Source organism: Penicillium rubens (genome assembly GCF_028828025.1).
Source record: "Penicillium rubens strain IBT 27055 chromosome Unknown utg000002l_segment0_segment0, whole genome shotgun sequence".
Lineage (NCBI taxonomy): Eukaryota > Fungi > Ascomycota > Eurotiomycetes > Eurotiales > Aspergillaceae > Penicillium > Penicillium rubens.
Genome location: NW_026890600.1, coordinates 9,692,120 through 9,708,808, shown reverse-complemented (window position 1 = coordinate 9,708,808; position 16,689 = coordinate 9,692,120). Strand labels below are relative to the sequence as shown.

General features: G+C 49.8%; 4 protein-coding genes across 4 annotated transcripts; 1 reads left to right on the top strand and 3 right to left on the bottom strand.

Annotated features, from left to right (window-relative positions):
- Nucleotides 1-201: 201 nt before the first annotated feature.
- N7525_006113 (uncharacterized protein) lies at nt 202-548 on the bottom strand (the record flags this gene model as incomplete). The annotated part of the gene is made up of 2 exons (XM_061213615.1): nt 202-366; nt 429-548. The coding sequence occupies 2 exons, from the start codon at nt 546-548 to the stop codon at nt 202-204; spliced, it is 285 nt and encodes a 94-aa protein (XP_061070636.1).
- A 305-nt stretch (nt 549-853) lies between these two features.
- N7525_006112 (putative GTPase activating protein (Evi5)) lies at nt 854-6,292 on the bottom strand (the record flags this gene model as incomplete). The annotated part of the gene is made up of 9 exons (XM_061213614.1): nt 854-922; nt 970-1,804; nt 1,854-2,466; nt 2,520-2,737; nt 2,792-2,893; nt 3,445-4,785; nt 4,854-5,210; nt 5,274-5,884; nt 5,945-6,292. 9 exons carry the CDS (start codon nt 6,290-6,292, stop codon nt 854-856), a joined length of 4,494 nt encoding a protein of 1,497 aa, XP_061070635.1.
- A 2,148-nt stretch (nt 6,293-8,440) lies between these two features.
- On the top strand, nt 8,441-13,855 carry N7525_006111 (DNA topoisomerase 2; the record flags this gene model as incomplete). Its single annotated transcript, XM_061213613.1, has 3 exons — nt 8,441-8,518; nt 8,587-8,916; nt 8,987-13,855. The coding sequence occupies 3 exons, from the start codon at nt 8,441-8,443 to the stop codon at nt 13,853-13,855; spliced, it is 5,277 nt and encodes a 1,758-aa protein (XP_061070634.1).
- A 643-nt stretch (nt 13,856-14,498) lies between these two features.
- Nucleotides 14,499-16,232, bottom strand: N7525_006110 (uncharacterized protein; the record flags this gene model as incomplete). The annotated part of the gene is made up of 4 exons (XM_061213612.1): nt 14,499-15,553; nt 15,626-15,700; nt 15,751-15,879; nt 15,932-16,232. The coding sequence occupies 4 exons, from the start codon at nt 16,230-16,232 to the stop codon at nt 14,499-14,501; spliced, it is 1,560 nt and encodes a 519-aa protein (XP_061070633.1).
- Nucleotides 16,233-16,689: the final 457 nt, after the last annotated feature.

Here is a 16,689-nt window from a genome sequence, read left to right as displayed (position 1 = left end):
CTTTACGCAGTTTTACAGGGAACTTACAGTCCAAATACTCCCATCTATATATGTACATATGTATCTACTCTACTTCTGATCTCTACGTGGCTCATAAAAACCAAAAATAATCGCAGAAAGGGCTAAACTTCATTTCGTTTTGATCAAATACCGAGACACCATATCTTCAAAGATGTCGTCAATGTTTCCTCCGGGCTTCCCTTAATCACTCATGGTATCGCCCTCATCCTCGGTATCCTTGTCCTTGCCATGAGCTTCTTCATTGGAAGCTTCCATTTCATCAAGCTTCTTCTTCAGACGCGAGTACCTCATCTGAGCGGCTTTGTTCTTGATGCCAAAGTGCTTGGCGACGGCTGGGATGTCAATCTGTGCGATGATGTTAGCATATACATATGTATCTAGGTAATTGAGATTCATGAGAAACCAACGTTAACATCGGAGACCTTGTGGCAGACCCATAGGAATAGGAGTTGCTTTTTCAGATCGGAGTCTTTGGGTTCTTTTGGCTTGGATGGGCTTTTGCCGGCCTTGGGTTGGGTGGGAGCCATTTTGGGAGATGGTAGATGGTGGATGGTGTAATGATGAGTTCTTTGAATGTGGTGATGTTGGAGAGAGGAGGAGGAAATAAGGAGAGAGAGAGAGAGAGAGAGAGAGATCGAGGACGAGGACGAGTTTTTATCATAAAGAGACTCGTGGACTTAGCAAACAATTCTGTCTCTCTCAATTTACTTGAACATAAGTTCCATAGTATTTGACTCTCTTCTCTATTAATCTATCAAAATCGGGGTATATGACCATAATCAAATCAAATAAAAGCCATCTAGAAATGTTCAGAGGAATCCACCCTTTGTCTTCACTCGAGATTCTTAACTGGATGTAAAAAGATAGGAGGCAGACAGAGTCGAGGGTTTTCCTTCTCCCACTGCACACAATTAGCACTAGAATATGTCAACCGGAGCATGAACTCACCTCTTTGGCGCCATCATAGCCTAACCAGGCTCTGTACAGTTTCTCCGCGAATTCGGAGTTGAACATAAACGTTGTGTTGTACATAATATCATCATGTTGACCCCAGCTCCAGATACTGTTAAAACCAGCATTGACCTGGCCAGGCTCACCCGGGTTGGCGCGGCGGTTCAATTCCTCGGGGTCCCATTTGGCGTCATGGTACACCGGCTGAGGGATCTGGACAGCCTTCAAACCATAGTACAAAGCCCAGGATATAGGGGACATTTCGGACGCGAGCCCAACCCCCGATTTGACCTTATCCTTATGCAACAGGCCGAGTAGTCGCGCCGAGATGCGAGACATTGCCACAACAGCTGCCCAGCGCGGAGTCTCTTGATCCTGAGGGAAATTGAAGACACGGTCACGGAAAGGCCAGTCTGTACCAACTGGGTTGAAATGGGGCAGCCAGGTAATCAGATCGGCTTCTTCACCCACACCCCAGCTGCCTGGTTCATCCGCTAGGCGTGGCACAGGGGGGATTATGGCTTGTCCTTCGATGTCGATCCCTTCTGCGGGACGAGGACCCCAAACACTACTGTTGTCATGGCCAGGCATTTCCTGGTCCACCTTCTCCATGAACTCTTCCCAGGTGCCGTGGACAGCAGGGATATAGAAGTGAGAGTTACGCTCCCACAGATATTTCCGTGGCTGCTGTTTCGCAAACTCGGCTGCCTTGTGCAGAAGGTCGTACATATGGCCGGTGTATCGCGAGTCCATCTCGAATTGCCAGACATAGTCGTACTGGGGGTGTAGTCGTGAAAAGATCTGCGTGGGCTGAAAATACTGTAAAATCGCTCTGATAGAATATCAGTAGGGCGGGTCTAGCTCTGGGGGCGAACACATACACATGAACCTCAATCCCAGGATACCAATCCTTCAATATCTCCGCGTTAAACCATACCGCCAGGCTACGCAGCTCCTGTGGCAAGTGCTTCGCATTGAATGCCTTCCAGGCGGCGTGATCATCCTTTTTGGGTAATTTTTTGCCTTGGGAGTCAATCAGAAGAATAAGCTCATATTCTGCACCCGAATAGAGTGACAACTCCATCAGCATAGATCGAATGTGATACAAGTCGTTCTCGGTGTATTTCATTCCGATCCAAGATCGTAGTATAACGGCTGTCCGGGGCTGCATCTTGTCAGTTCCGTTCAAGGGTTCGCGAGGCTGCACATCCGAATCCAGTGACTTGTACAGAGCGAATATCTTCCCTTCGGATGGCTGAGTACGATATCGAACACTATTGCGCTGCAGGCACTCATATTGCAAATGGGCCCAGTCCACCTGTTCCCAGTCGATTTCGGAAGCCTCGTTGGAACCGAATGTACCATCCCAATTATGGAGAGTGGTCTCATTGCCCCCAAGGTAACCGTATGCACCATATCGGGAGTAGCGATCAGCACAGAGACTCTTGTTCAGATTCCACGACTCATACGATCCGAAAATGGGAGTTGGAAAAACTAGCCTCTAACAATTAGTTTCCCGTCGACTCCTGAAATATCCCTCTGCGCACCTGAAGCATTCCAGCGAAACCCGCTCATCATCATATCTTCATCTTCGCGGCTCAGGAGTCGTCCTTGGGGCCCAATGCATGGGTGATAAGACCCCTTTGACTTCGACTTCCATTCTACACTATCATAGTGTGGATAGGGGTCATTGATCACTTGAGCTGAAATTCGAGATTGACCGGCGTAATCGCTCGGGAATTGGTCAACGGATTGTTCTGCAGGGCTGATACAGATCAGGATGGACCAGTAAAGGGGAATAAGAGGGATCTGCAATTACTTTGACAGCTTCACTCGCAATGGGACTACTACAGCTTCTCTGGAATAAGGAATGGTGAACGACACCACCAGGAACAAGGCGATAGCGAGGCGCCTTGGAGAACTGAAAAACCTCCGGAAGAAATCCATTAGAACCTGCGAAATCCAAAACATTAATTTGGGAGCCTTGCAAGTTTTATAACTCTCAAGAACTGCCCCAGTGCTAGTGGCTTGGCTGGGGTTCCTCTTGTGTGTTTGGCCAATCGTAGAGAACAGTGAGTGCATGGAGACTGCCCAGGTGCCGAGAGGTCCGAATAGTAAAGAATATTTATTCAGTTAGTTACTTACTAAATAACTAAATACCTGGTCTTCTTTTAGGGTTGGCTTAATTAATTCTCTTATAGTCGGATCGGATCCTCCCCGGATCTGCTATCTTTCATGTTGATCTTTTTAGCCCTACTTTTATATCTACGGAGTACAGTGTAGAAGGAAAGCCAAAACAAAATATGTACTCGCCTGAATAGGGATATCACTATGTACTCAAATACTAAAACAAGTCCGAATACAAACATCCGTGTGTAACGCCAATCGCCCAATCCGATACGAAAATGCATACCAAACAGGCATTCCAATATGATTACACGTATCTCTTCCAGAATCCTCATGGGATTTCACTAGTCAGTCGCGGTTCGTCGACCCCAGCCACTGAAGAATCCCCCACCGCCGTTGCTGGGCGGTGTCCCACCTGTCTTTGGGGCTTCGATGGGAGATTTATTGGCCAGGCTGATCCGCGACTGCGAGAGTCCAACAAAAGAATGGCGGTTCTCAGGATTGGCCTGGGAGGACTTGATCATTTTCCGGAATGAATCCAACTTGCCCTTGACTTCCTCAAGCTCTTGCCTAGCAACCGCCTCTGCCGTCTTAGCAGTAACCAACTCCATGAGCAACGCCTCTTCGGCGGGTTTGTTGCCCTCCGTTGACAAAACGCTCTGCAGACCCAGGCTGCTCGTCCGTCTGTTATATGTGGGGCTTTTTGTGGAGTTGGTGCGGGCTAGCTTGAACTCGCGTAGCCCACTAGTGGGAGATTGAGACTCACTAGAGTCTGCTGTAGAGGATGTGTCTAGCGGTGTTTCGGATATAGGCGTTTTGAGGGTACGCAGCTCCCGGTTCATGCGCTCGAGTCGCTGTCGTTCCCGATAACCGTCTTGAATTCGACCCCGAGCTTCCCGTAATTGCTCCTTGAGGGACGAGTTCTCCTGTTCAAAATCGTCGATGCGCCGGGTGAGGTTCAAGCATCGACCGACTTCCACCTCGTGCATTTCCTTCCATCGAGTAACATCGTCATTGAGCTGAAGCTTGGTCTGAGTGATTGAAATACGCTTCGGGTTGACCGATTCAAAACGTGTTTGAGCCTTCGCTATTAATTCGACCGGTTGTGTCTCAGTTGGCTGTTCCCTGATTTGGTTCAACAGCTCCTTGGCTAGGACATGGTCTTCCTCCCGCTCTTCTCTCTCCTGCTGCAGTTCACGGGTGAGGTTAGCCTGTTGGCGCTGAAGATCGCTGAGCGCCATCAAGAGTTCTTCAATCTGGGTATGTAGGTCGCGGTCTTTGTGATGTGAAGACATGTTGGATTTCACGCGCGACCTTTGACTATCGACGCTAGCTGCCGCCGTTGATAATTCAGTAGCAGCAGTACTTGCGTCGGACGTAGTCTCGACGGAATTGAGAGTGGAAGTCAGGCTCTGCTTGGAGGTAGAGCGACGAATGGTACTGTTCTGACGTGACGGGCTAGTATTCGGGTTGAGTGACTTGACCGAATTGTGGGAGTTCGAGGAGCCCGCCCATAGTCGTCCAAGGAAGCCAGAGGCCGTTGCCTGCATCTGCGGAAAGGAGGGTCCGGATGGTGAGCCTTTAGACTGGTTGTAGCTGGCTTCAAGGGTTTGAAGACTCTCATTCGTCACGAGAGACGTGAGAGACACGAAATCATTAACGAGATCGTCGGCATTGAAGGCGTATCTGAATATCACGGGTTAGCGGGGGTTCTTTGTTTCCGGCCTTTGTTTTGTGCGATGCCCGAAACTTACGTGTCCCACAAGCTTCGAGATAGTAACAGTTGCATCACGTCCTCAAATTCGGTGCAAGCCAGAATTCTCTTCTCGTTGCGCTGCATCAGGGAAAGTGCAACTCGCATCAGAGTCTCGCATGCGCCTTCCAAAAAAATAACATCATAAATTCGGAGAAGCATCGGTAACGGACAGGCCACCGCAAAGAATGATAGGAACCACTGCGATACGTAGACCGGCTCAACGTGCAATGCTTCTAAATGTTGGAACAGGACCGGCCTGTGTCGTGCTAGAAGATTTTGGAACTGATAAACGTGAAGGTGTAGACCCGAGAGATCTGGAAGATAGCAAGTTCGGAGGTTGTAGTGATCCATGAGGCTACAATACGTGATGCATCAGTACGACTTATCCAAGTTAGGTCATCGTCCAAAGGAGACTTACCGGACAAGAACACAAAAGGCCTCAGCATCCGTCATGTGCATGAGCAGAGGACCTACCACAAACCCGAGACCTTGGCAGTAGCCAATCTTGGTATCATAAAGACTGAAGCATCGCAACACCCGGCCGAGCATTTGTTGACCCTCGCCGTTCGGGTCGCGGAACATTTCAACATTGGGAAAGCTGCGACCAATATCTTTCCCAATTAGCCCATCGTACGGACTAGTTTCACCCGAAAGTCTCTGGAATTCATTCAACAGAGTAGGATCGCGGGCTCCCGCTAGGCTGGGCCACACCACCCCTCGCAATGGGGGAGGCACACCCCCTTGAATCTTATTCGAGGTCAACGTCGGCAAACGCTGAGCAGTCTGATGGTAATCGGCAACAAGTGCAGCCCAAAACTCCAACTCGGTCATTGGGGGAGGGGGTAATTGCGAGTATCGCAGCTCTGCCCGAGCGGGATCCCTAATGAGTCGCTTGATGTGGTGTAGTGACTCAGAGCGCGACTGCCGCTGGTGTATTTTACCATTAGGAGCCTCGGGTATCCGAGATTTGGGGTTGGTCGCCAAAGCATTATTTTCTTGTTCAAGTCGAGCGAGAAGCAGGGCCGTGGACTAAAATTAGGTCAAGAATGTTAGCACCCGTTCTAGAATTCTGCAGCTTGTCACACTTACTTCATCGGACCCCTCCCCACGCGGTTCTTGTTCTTCTGTCTTATCAAGGTTCTCCCAATCCAGCTCATTGTCAAACATCTCGCCTGTCGGTCTCTCCCTGTCTGCGTCCGGGGTTTCGGGAGTGGGGGTGGTCCTCGCCGCGTCCTGTAGTGGCACCTGTCCAAATGACTCCTCACTCTCCTTCTCAAGATGGCTCATCTCCACTGGGGTTGGGGGGATGTCAAGAGTGCGCCAATCCGGTTGGGTGTGCTCTGAACTGGACTGATTATCGGATAACGCGACGGTGACCATTGAGTCGTGGTTAGGCGCGTGCCTAACGCTGGGAGATGCTGGCTCGGAAACTTCCATTGTGACGCGACAGAAAACAGAGTATGTTATTCGAAGGATGAAGGATGTCGACGCGTTATGGCTTGATATCGGAGGATAGCAGGGTTATTTCAGGCGGATTTTCAACTGCATAGCTATGCACTTTCCCAAGTCCGAGTATTCAAGAAAAACCAATTCCTTCCAGCAGAAGTGGGACCTATGACTCTAGACTTGTATCCAGTACAAGAAGAAAAGGCTGGGGAAAGGGAAAAAAAAAGAAAAGAAAGGGAGTCAGGAGAGATCCCACCTATTTCGTTAGCCCCCCCTTTAGCTTTCCCCTCGTGGAGTCTCGGCCCCGTCGATCATCCTCATACACCGACTGTTTGACCATTGAAATGAATAGATTATGGCATCTTGGGCTAATACGGAGGAGATTATATTGTAATTACCTTATATCAAATATACCTAGGTAAGATAATCCGAATGCTAGCTACCTATTCATATCTGTTCTTCCCCCACACCGAAATTGCTAAGGGATTTTGAGTACATTGCACTAGTACATGTACTATATAGTACGGAGTACGGAGTACATACATAGTACTGGTACTTAGTATGCTGGAAATTATGATGAGCGTCTCTCGAGTCGATTTATTTGAACTGCATATTGCCTGCAGGTACGAAGTACAGCCACCCATGTTTAGAGGATTAAAGGTCAAAGGGGAACTGTGATTACACATGTAGTTACCTTGCATCTTTGATACACCTAGATGCTCCCCTGTAATCTTTCTTAGCTTTCATTGGCTAATACTTTAAATTACGCGGACTTTATTGGTGGAACCCCTTGGCTGATATTGAAATACGATTACCACCCCCTGACTTGTCCGTCTCATCTCAATATTGAGGCTGGCCAACGTTCTTGCACTTCGACAGCATATATCATTAATTGACTTGAAAGGATTATAACTAGTTATGTAGACTTAATTTCTATTTCTGTACTCGGTGCTACCCCTTGGGCTCGCACCGTCAACTACTCGCAGTGATCCACAGAGTGTGGCCCATGCGGTCCGCCTGTCAAAGTTAGGAGGGTTTCCAACCCACTTTTCGAAACTTCGAGGAATTTCTCGGACTCCAATGTTGTAAGGAGTACGGAGTATTAGACCAGTCGTTGTTCAGGACAGCATGCCCCCCAGCGGACTTTATTTTTCGTTTTCCAGGCGGTTGGGTTATTTTCTCCGACTACATATATACATATATTGGGGTGGCCTTGATGCTTAAACCCGCTGAAGAAAGACCTGAAAAAATAGAACCCGAGTTACAGCATGTTAAACCAATGGCTATTACTATCCATGGATCCATGGATAACTACTCGTTGATTATATCACCGTTGATTACTAGTACAACCTAAGGTTGTTGTACTCGCAGTGGATTTACTACAGATAGTACGGAATACTATATAAGATAAGCGTGGATATTTCTTTAGTATGTGTTCCTTCTGGTGAGTAGTCCACCGAGCATAAATCACTCACTTTCGGCCATCTGTTACAACATACACTGCGTATAAAGAAGAGGGAGATAGCCCAAGCCTCATCTACATGTCAAAGGAGAGAAGAAATAGAACTCAGCCAGATCTGAGATTCGAAGGAATCTACACTGGTTTTACCGGGTAAACTATATTTAGAGCTTTGCTATTCGCGCTAACTTCAATCATGACATTTGAGTAAAAGAAGACAATGGATCTCTCATTTCAGAGATATTCCAAGGTCATAGTCTCGTAGACCACATACAGATATCTGACTGCATCTCATATTCCTATGAAATGACGTGTGAAGATGCAGCAGAGTGAGGGGAAGATTGTTTTATTTTTCCCCGTTTGTTTGTGAATTTCCCCTTTGGGGCGCGTCTGCAGGCGGTGAGGGAAGAATGATGATCCGAGTGGCTAAAACTGCCCACCGCCCCCTGTCAGTCGCGACTTCCCCGGGCAAAAAAACAACAGGTCCCCTCCGCGTATTCTCTCTCTTCTCTTTGCTTCTCTCTTTACTCTTTTCCGGCCTGAGCATGCCGGAGCTTGATTGATCCGCTCCTTGAAATTGAAAGATTGCTAGCATCATTCATTTGCTTCAACTTTGAGGACTTGGACTCCTTTCTCTCCATCGTGCTTCATCGCGCTCCATCTGTTTACTCGTATTGATCATGGATGACTCCATGATGGAAGACTCGGTCTTCGAGGATGACGGAGGCAGCTCTGACTTTGCTCCCGAACCTGCACCGGTATGAACTCACTCCGTTAGGCCACCATCAGACTCAACTTTGATTACTGACATTATGCGTCCTCTTAGAAACCCAAAGCCAAGGCTGCTCCTAAGAAAGCTGCCGCCAAACCTGCGGCCAAAAAGACTACACAGACCACACTAAAGACCAAGCCTGCTGCAAAGGCAGCTGCTACTAAGAAGAAGGCTAAGGCCGACAGTGAGGACGAAATGTCTGATATTCAAATGTCCGATGATGATTCTCTGCTCTCCCGCACTCCTCCCAAGGCCAAGAAAACGGCTGCGCCTAAGAGAGCTGGCTCAAAGCCTCTGGCCGATGTCGAAAATGAGTCTCATGGGGGAGACGCTGCTGCTGATAGCGCGAGCAAGAGTGGAGATGCATCAGAGAAGTACCAGAAAGTAAGTTGCTGCATTGCCTCTAGCGTAACCTAATCCTAGCCGGGACACTAACCTCTATTCTTTAATACAGCTCACCCAACTCGAGCACATTATCAAACGTCCCGATACCTACATTGGATCCACCGAACGTACCACCCAGCAGATGTGGGTTTACAACTCCGGAACTGAGTTGATGGAGTTCCGCGATGTCTCTTTCGTCCCCGGTCTCTACAAAATCTTTGACGAGATTGTGGTCAACGCCGCCGATAATAAGCACAACGACTCGAGCATGAACGAGATTCGGATCACGATTGACCGCGAGGCCGGTGAAATCAGCGTCTGGAACAACGGGCGTGGTATTCCCATCGAGATCCACTCCAAAGAAAAGATCTACGTGCCCGAACTTATCTTCGGCCATCTGCTCACTTCTTCGAACTACGACGATAGTCAACAGAAGGTGACTGGAGGTCGCAACGGTTTCGGTGCTAAGCTTTGTAATGTTTTCTCGACAGAGTTCACTCTCGAGACCCAGGACTCCCGCCAGAAGAAGAAGTACAAGCAAACCTGGACTGAGAACATGACGAAGATGGGCAAGGCAAAGATCACAGATGCCAAGGGAGATGACTACACCAAGGTCACTTTCAAGCCAGACTTTGCCAAATTCGGCATGGAGGGCATCGACGATGATTTCGAATCCCTTGTCAAGCGCAGAGTCTACGATTTGGCGGGTACGGCCGGTGTTGCTGTCAAGCTCAACAACACACGTGTCCCCATTCGTAGTTTCCGAAAGTACATGGAAATGTACACCAAAGCCATTCGCAAGGAGCGCGGTGATGATGGCCCTCCCACAAAGGATGAAATTATCACCTGCAGCCCCGATCCCCGATGGGAGATTGGTTTTGCTGTTTCAGACGGTTCGTTCCAGCAAGTCTCATTTGTAAACTCGATCGCAACAACCTCGGGTGGAACACACGTCAACTACATCGCCGATCAAATCTGTACCCGCTTGGCCGACCAAGTGAAGAAGAAGAACAAGTCTGGGGCAACTTTGAAGTCGGCACAGATTCGGAATCATATCTTCATTTTTGTAAAGGCCTTGATTGTCAACCCAGCTTTCACCTCCCAGACCAAGGAACAGTTGACGACAAAGGCTAGTCAATTTGGTAGCAAGTGTCCCCTTGATGAAGATTTCTACAAGAAGGTGTTGAAGACAGAGGTTATGTCAAATATTCTGCACTTTGCGGAGCAAAAGGCCGATCAGATCTTGAAGAAGGGTGATACTGGCCGACGCACGCGTATGAACAACCCAAAGTTGGTCGATGCCAACAAAGCTGGTACTAGGGAGGGTCACCACTGCACTCTCATTTTGACCGAGGGTGAATCAGCCAAGGGTTTGGCCATGGCAGGCAGAGCAGTTGTTGGACCAGACTTGTTCGGTGTTTTCCCCCTGCGCGGAAAGCTTCTTAATGTCCGCGATGCTTCTTTCGACCAAATTTCAAAGAACGTGGAAATCCAAAGCATCAAGAACTTCATTGGTCTGCAGCACAAGAAGGAGTACACTGATACCAAGGGACTGCGATATGGCCATCTCATGATCATGACTGATCAAGATCACGACGGTAGTCACATCAAGGGTTTGCTCATCAATTTCCTTCAAGCCCAGTTCCCCAGCTTGCTCAAGATTCCTGAGTTCCTCATTGAGTTTATCACTCCTATCATAAAGGTTTGGAAGGGTGACCCGAAAAACCCGACCAAGCAGAAGTCGTTCTTCACCATGCCCGAACATGATGAATGGCGTGAAGCTCACCAACACGAACGTGGCTGGGAACACAAGTACTACAAGGGTTTGGGAACCAGCACCACGGAAGATGCACAGGTCTATTTCCGCGACCTCGATCGCCATCTCAAGGAGTTCCACACCATGCAAGATGGTGAAGCTGGGCTTATTGAGCTGGCTTTCTCCAAGAAGAAGGCAGATGAGCGTAAAGAGTGGCTTCGACAATTCAAGCCTGGCACATTCCTGGATCATTCAGTGGCGAAGATTACATACACCGACTTCATCAACAAGGAGCTCATCCTGTTCAGTATGGCGGATAACCAGCGTTCGATCCCTTCCGTTGTGGATGGTTTGAAGCCAGGACAGCGCAAGGTGCTTCACACCTGTTTCCGCCGCAACCTAAAGAAGGACATGAAGGTGGTTGAGCTGGCAGGTCATGTATCCGGAATGACAGCCTACCATCACGGTGATGTCTCCCTGCAGCAGACTATCGTTGGTCTTGCTCAGACCTTTGTTGGCTCCAACAACATCAACTGCCTGGAGCCCAGTGGAAATTTCGGTAGTCGACTCCAAGGTGGTGGCGATTGTGCCAGTGCTCGTTACATTTACACTCGCCTGTCTCCCTTTGCACGCAAGGTTTTCCACTCGGCCGATGAACCCCTACTGACGTACAACGAAGACGATGGCAAGAAGATTGAGCCCGAGGTCTTTATGCCTGTCGTCCCGATGATTTTGATCAACGGTGCGGATGGTATCGGAACTGGTTGGAGTTCTTCTATCCCCAACTACAATCCTGAGGATGTCGTGAACAATCTCAAGCGCCTGATGGCGGGCGAGCCTACTGAGCCAATGCAGCCGTGGTTCCGTGGCTTCACTGGTGAGGTTGTAGCTGTGGGTGGGGATCGCTTTAAATTCAGCGGTATCATCAGGGAATGTGGTGAGAAGGAGGTCGAGATCACCGAATTGCCTATTCGAACCTGGACGCAGGATTTCAAGGACAAGCTAGAGGAAATCATCAAGGCTGAGAAGGTGCCATCCTTCATCAAAGATTACAGGGACTACAACACCCACACCAAGGTCCACTTCATTATCCAACTCGACGAGAAGCACATGAAGGTTGCTCTGACTGAAGGGTTGGAAGAAAAATTCAAGCTGACCAAGACGATTGCAACAACCAATCTGGTGGCTTTCGATCCCGAGGGCCGCATCACCAAGTACGCCACCGTCGATGACATTCTCAAGGAGTTCTTTGTCGTCCGTCTCAAATATTACGAGCGACGCAAGCAGTTTCAACTTGCCGATCTACAGAGAGATCTGGAGAAACTGAGCAACCAAGCTCGCTTTGTGCAGATGATTATCGATGGCAAATTGGTCATCTCCAAGAAGAAAAAGCCTGTTCTGATCGCCGAGCTAAAGGACAAGGGCTTCAAGCCAATTTCCAAGGTGGCCGAGGCCCCTAAAATGGGTGAAGATGAGCCTGTGGTAGAGGAAGAAGGAGAAGAGGAGTCGGATGACAATGACACTCAAAAACTATCTAGCTCATTTGACTACCTTCTGAGCATGCCTATGTGGTCGCTGACCCAAGAGCGAGTGGAGAAGCTCCGCCGCCAGATCGGCGACAAGGAAACAGAGGTCGACGTCTTAATTAAGCTGTCCAAGGAGGATATTTGGACCCGCGATTTGGACGAGTTCATTCAGGAGTGGCGCTTCCAGCTTGAAGATGAGGACCGTCGAGCCCGCAAGGTGGCTGGTCTGGGCCGTCGCGTCTCGGCCAAGCTGGCCACTGGTGGTGGTCGCGCTGCGGCTTCGCGCAAGCGTAAGGCTGCTAACGGCGATGATCCAGATGACGAAGACTTCGGGGCCCCTAAGACGAAGAAGGCCGCCGCAGCCAAGAAAAAGGAGCAGCCCAAAAACAGCTTGATGAATTTCCTCAGTAAACCTCCGAGCAAACCAAGCCCATCCGCTGCGGCAGACGGATCGGACGATGAATTCGACATGGACATGGAGGTGCTTCCGAAGAAGAGTCGTGCTGCATCAAAGCCTAAAACTATGCCGAAAGAAGAAGACGACTTTATCGACATCGACGATGTTCCCCAGACCTCACGCGCATCAGCTCAGCCAGCTGACGACCCGATGGGCGTGGATGTGGATGAAGCGCCAAAGCCCAAACCAGCAACCAAGGCAGCGACCAAGCCGGCCGCTAAACGAGGAGCTAAGGCCAAGGCCAAGGTCGAAGAGGACTCCGATGACGATTTCTTGGAGATTGCCAACGAGGCTCCCAAGCCCGCGGTCCAGTCTTCTCGCGCTCGCAAGCCTGTGAAGTACTCAGCGCCTAGCGATTCTGACAGTGACAATGGTGATGATCTTCTTGGAGACGTTAGCATGATGGTCAAAGGCATTGGTGGCGACTCTGGCGCCGATTCTCGACAGCTCTTCTCGGAGCGTCCGCGCTCGGAAAGCAGTGCCAGCGTGAAGACTGCCGCAAAGTCCTCCAAGGTCAACGACGATTTCGATCCGGATGAGACTGACTACAGCAAGCTCATTCCTCAGAACTCCCCACGGCGCTCCATTCAGGTCAAGGCCAAGGACGTCAAGCTCGACGACAAGGATGAAGACGAGGAGGACCAGCCAGTCAAGCCGACTGCTAGGGCCAAGGCTGGGTCAAAAGCCAAAGCTGCTCCCAAGGCTGCCGCCAAGGTTGTAGAGGTCGACGACGATGATGACGACGAGGAGGACGAGCCGATCAAGCCAACTGCTCGGGGTAAAGCTGCGCCCAAAGCCAAGGCTGCTCCGAAGGCCGCTGCCGCCACCTCGGCCGCGAAGGGGCGTGGTCGCCCCAAGAAAGAGCCAGCTCCTAAACCCGCCCCCAAGTCTGCTCCCCCGAGTTTATCCCCTGCGGCCAAGGGTTATGCTTCTAAGCATGGCAAGACAAGCAAGAAGATTGCGGATGATTACTCGGAGGATGACATCGACGCAATGGCCAACGACATTTTGGATTCTCCAGCGGGCAAAGTGAATGCGGATATCTCGGAGGACGATGAGCCCGCTCCTGCCCCCCGCCGCGCTGCTGCAAGCCGTCCTGCTCGTGGCGCCGCACAGCAAAAGAAGTCCTATGTCATTGAGGATGTCAGCGAAGAAGAATCGGCCGACGATTTCGATGAAGACGAAGACGAGAGCGACTAAGTAGTGAAATAGTGAGGCCAGGGGGCCATTTACGATGTTCTCTTGTTTTGCAATGCTCTCTGTTGTGTTTTTATTTTTCTTTCATTTCCATGTCTTAGTTTGATATTTTAGGGAGATCTGGCAGAGCCAGTGCATGCAAGGCGAATATGAGATCTTTTAATTTTCAATCTTCTCTCTTTGTAAATCTATTATGAGGTATCTGATGTTGCTCTGGAATTGAAGACCATTCAGATTATACGACAAATGAGGTTCTGGCGCGGTAATGCTGGTAGACAAGGTACATAAACATAGGGCAAGAATTCATAAGATACATGTAAGAGCTTCAGTTTCCATTTAACACCTAACACCATCCAGTCTAACCCATTGCCCGTCATAAGAATCATCAGAGAAAACAAAGTAGCATTGTAGCCTCGAACAGGCTGTTTGAAACCCCCCAATGTCAACTAGCCCATCAAGATCCTCAATCCTGTTGCATCAAATAAAAGGAACACTGACTTGAACAAGCAAACCTTCAACTCCAAATAAAGTCATCAAATCAGACAAAGTTCCTCACAAAATGCATAGAGACAGCACCGCACAGAAACCTTCCGCTGCGAGACCCATAAACGCCATTCCCATGTCAAATTTGCAGCGCAGTCGGTCATCAAAGCGAAGCTCGGCGTCGCTTACGGCTACGAGACTCGTCACCATCGAGAGAGCGGCAGTCAGGAGGCGAGGTCAACTCGTCATCGTCCATCTCAGTCTCGGTTCCGGTGCTTTCGAGCTCATTCATGTGCAGACGAAGAAGAGCCTCAGCAGCCTTTACCTCACGGGTGAAATGAGGCGACGGCTGAGGACGCGCAGCTCGAGACTTCCGGCTGGGGTACTTCTTAGTCAGGGATGCAGGACTTGTAGAGCCGTCCTTGCCAACGGGAGCTCCAACAAGAGTCTTCTTGAGAGGGGGTCCGCGGTAGTCTTCGTCATCATCGTCGTCCATTTGCCAATCATCGTCCGAGTCAGTGAGGTCATCATAGTCGCTTTGCGTAGCGACCACCTCCAAAGCAGGGTTGGTGGGCTCGTCGAGGCCAGCGAGCTTGTCATCTACCGGAGGGGAGTTTGGAGTGGAATACATGTTGGACGAGCCATCACTCTCGGTTTCACTATCGCTGATACCACCAGGGACATTCTCCGGGCGCATAGCATCTGAGATAGCACGGAGGATGGCCCGGGGTGATTCGACCCGGGAGCGGGGGATAACGTTAGAGCTGCGCGGTGGGTTGATGGGTGTGAAGGTAGACATGGACGACTGGCTCCTGGGCGACATGCAGTAAGGCTCCATAGAGGAGTCCCGGGCACTGGGGTTACTGTCGGCGTATTTGGTACGCGGAATCTTGAGCGGGGGAAGCGTCAGGGAGGAGTCTTGTCGGCCCACTACTCCCATACCACGGAGAAGGGTATGTGTTGAGGAAGGTGCATTGATTGCGGGAGGGTTGGCTCCGGCGCTAGACTTCATCTCCAACGAGCGATAGTAGTTGGAGAGGTTGGTGGCACGCTGCACAATATCTGGGGGGATGACCATGCGGCCATGAGTTTTGCGGTCCGTTGGGGGGATACACATGGCCGGGAATTCTGTGCCAAACAGTGGGGTCAGGGCGTATCGGATTCTCCAGCAGAAGGTGGCTGCCATGGCTTTGGCAGCTTCGTATGGCATCCAGTATCCTATGTGAGAATCATATTAGATATAGTCTTCAAGTAATCGATTTGTATGAGAAGACGGTATAGAGAGCTTACCTTGAGCGGAAAGTGCCCCGCCGGTGATGCTGTGGCAGATATCGCGGAGGCCGGGGTTCTGGTTTAGCATCTTGCCTGGGGTAGTCTATAACGAGTTAGAAATTCCGAGTATATGAAAGAGCTACCTTGTAGACTTGCCTTGGAGTAGCCATTACACTTGAACAGGTGTGTAATCCGAACGATGCCAATGTTATAGTCCCACATAACATGCCATTCCTTTTCCTCACCGGGGATTTGGAATGTGTATTGAAAGACTAGATGGAAGAGTCAGATGTGAATATCAAAGGCAGGTTCAACGGCACATACCATGGAAGCTATCTCGACCGGTCTTTTCTTGGAAGGTTTTCTTGTCGCTGGCATAAGGGATCTGACGTGGATAGTCGGCAATATTGCCAAAGGGACGTAGCGAGAGCTCTCGATGAGCCTTCTCGAGCTCCGCGTCTCTTTCCTCGCAAGGAGGATAGCGGCACTCGCCCTGGATCTTGCCACGGCGAAAGACCGGGGCATCCTTGGCCATCTTCTGCCGTTTCTCACGTGAGGCAGGGAAGGACGGATGAGGATTTCGCCTTTCGGGCTGAGGATTCAAAAGGGATTTGATAGATAGCATTAAGAAGTTCAAGTGCTATCCTTGAAGGAAGAAGGGTTGAAGAAGTACGAAGTCTCCGGGGGAAAGAAGGAGCTTAATGTCTCTTGGAACAAGAGGCGTTTTCCAGTACTGAAAGACAGAGGTCAAACATACAAGAAACAAAGTAAAGCAAGACAATCCAAGACCTTTGTTCGAAGGTTTGTTCCGTACAGATTCTAGAGGTAAGGTGAGTAAGTAAAGTGAGTAAAGTGAGTACAGATTGTTTGTTGGCACAACTTTCGAGGAGACAGAGGCAGCGGTGAATAGACAAGAACTCGGTCTGACAGGGAAATGGGCTTCACCGGTACTTTCTCTCTATCTCCCTCTATATCTCTCATATCAGGGTCCTTGAAGTTGTGAAGTTGGACGAGTCCACTGTTTGTCCGCGTGGGAAAGTTCCCATCTTCGACTTTGGACTGATGATGCAGTGTCGATTTCC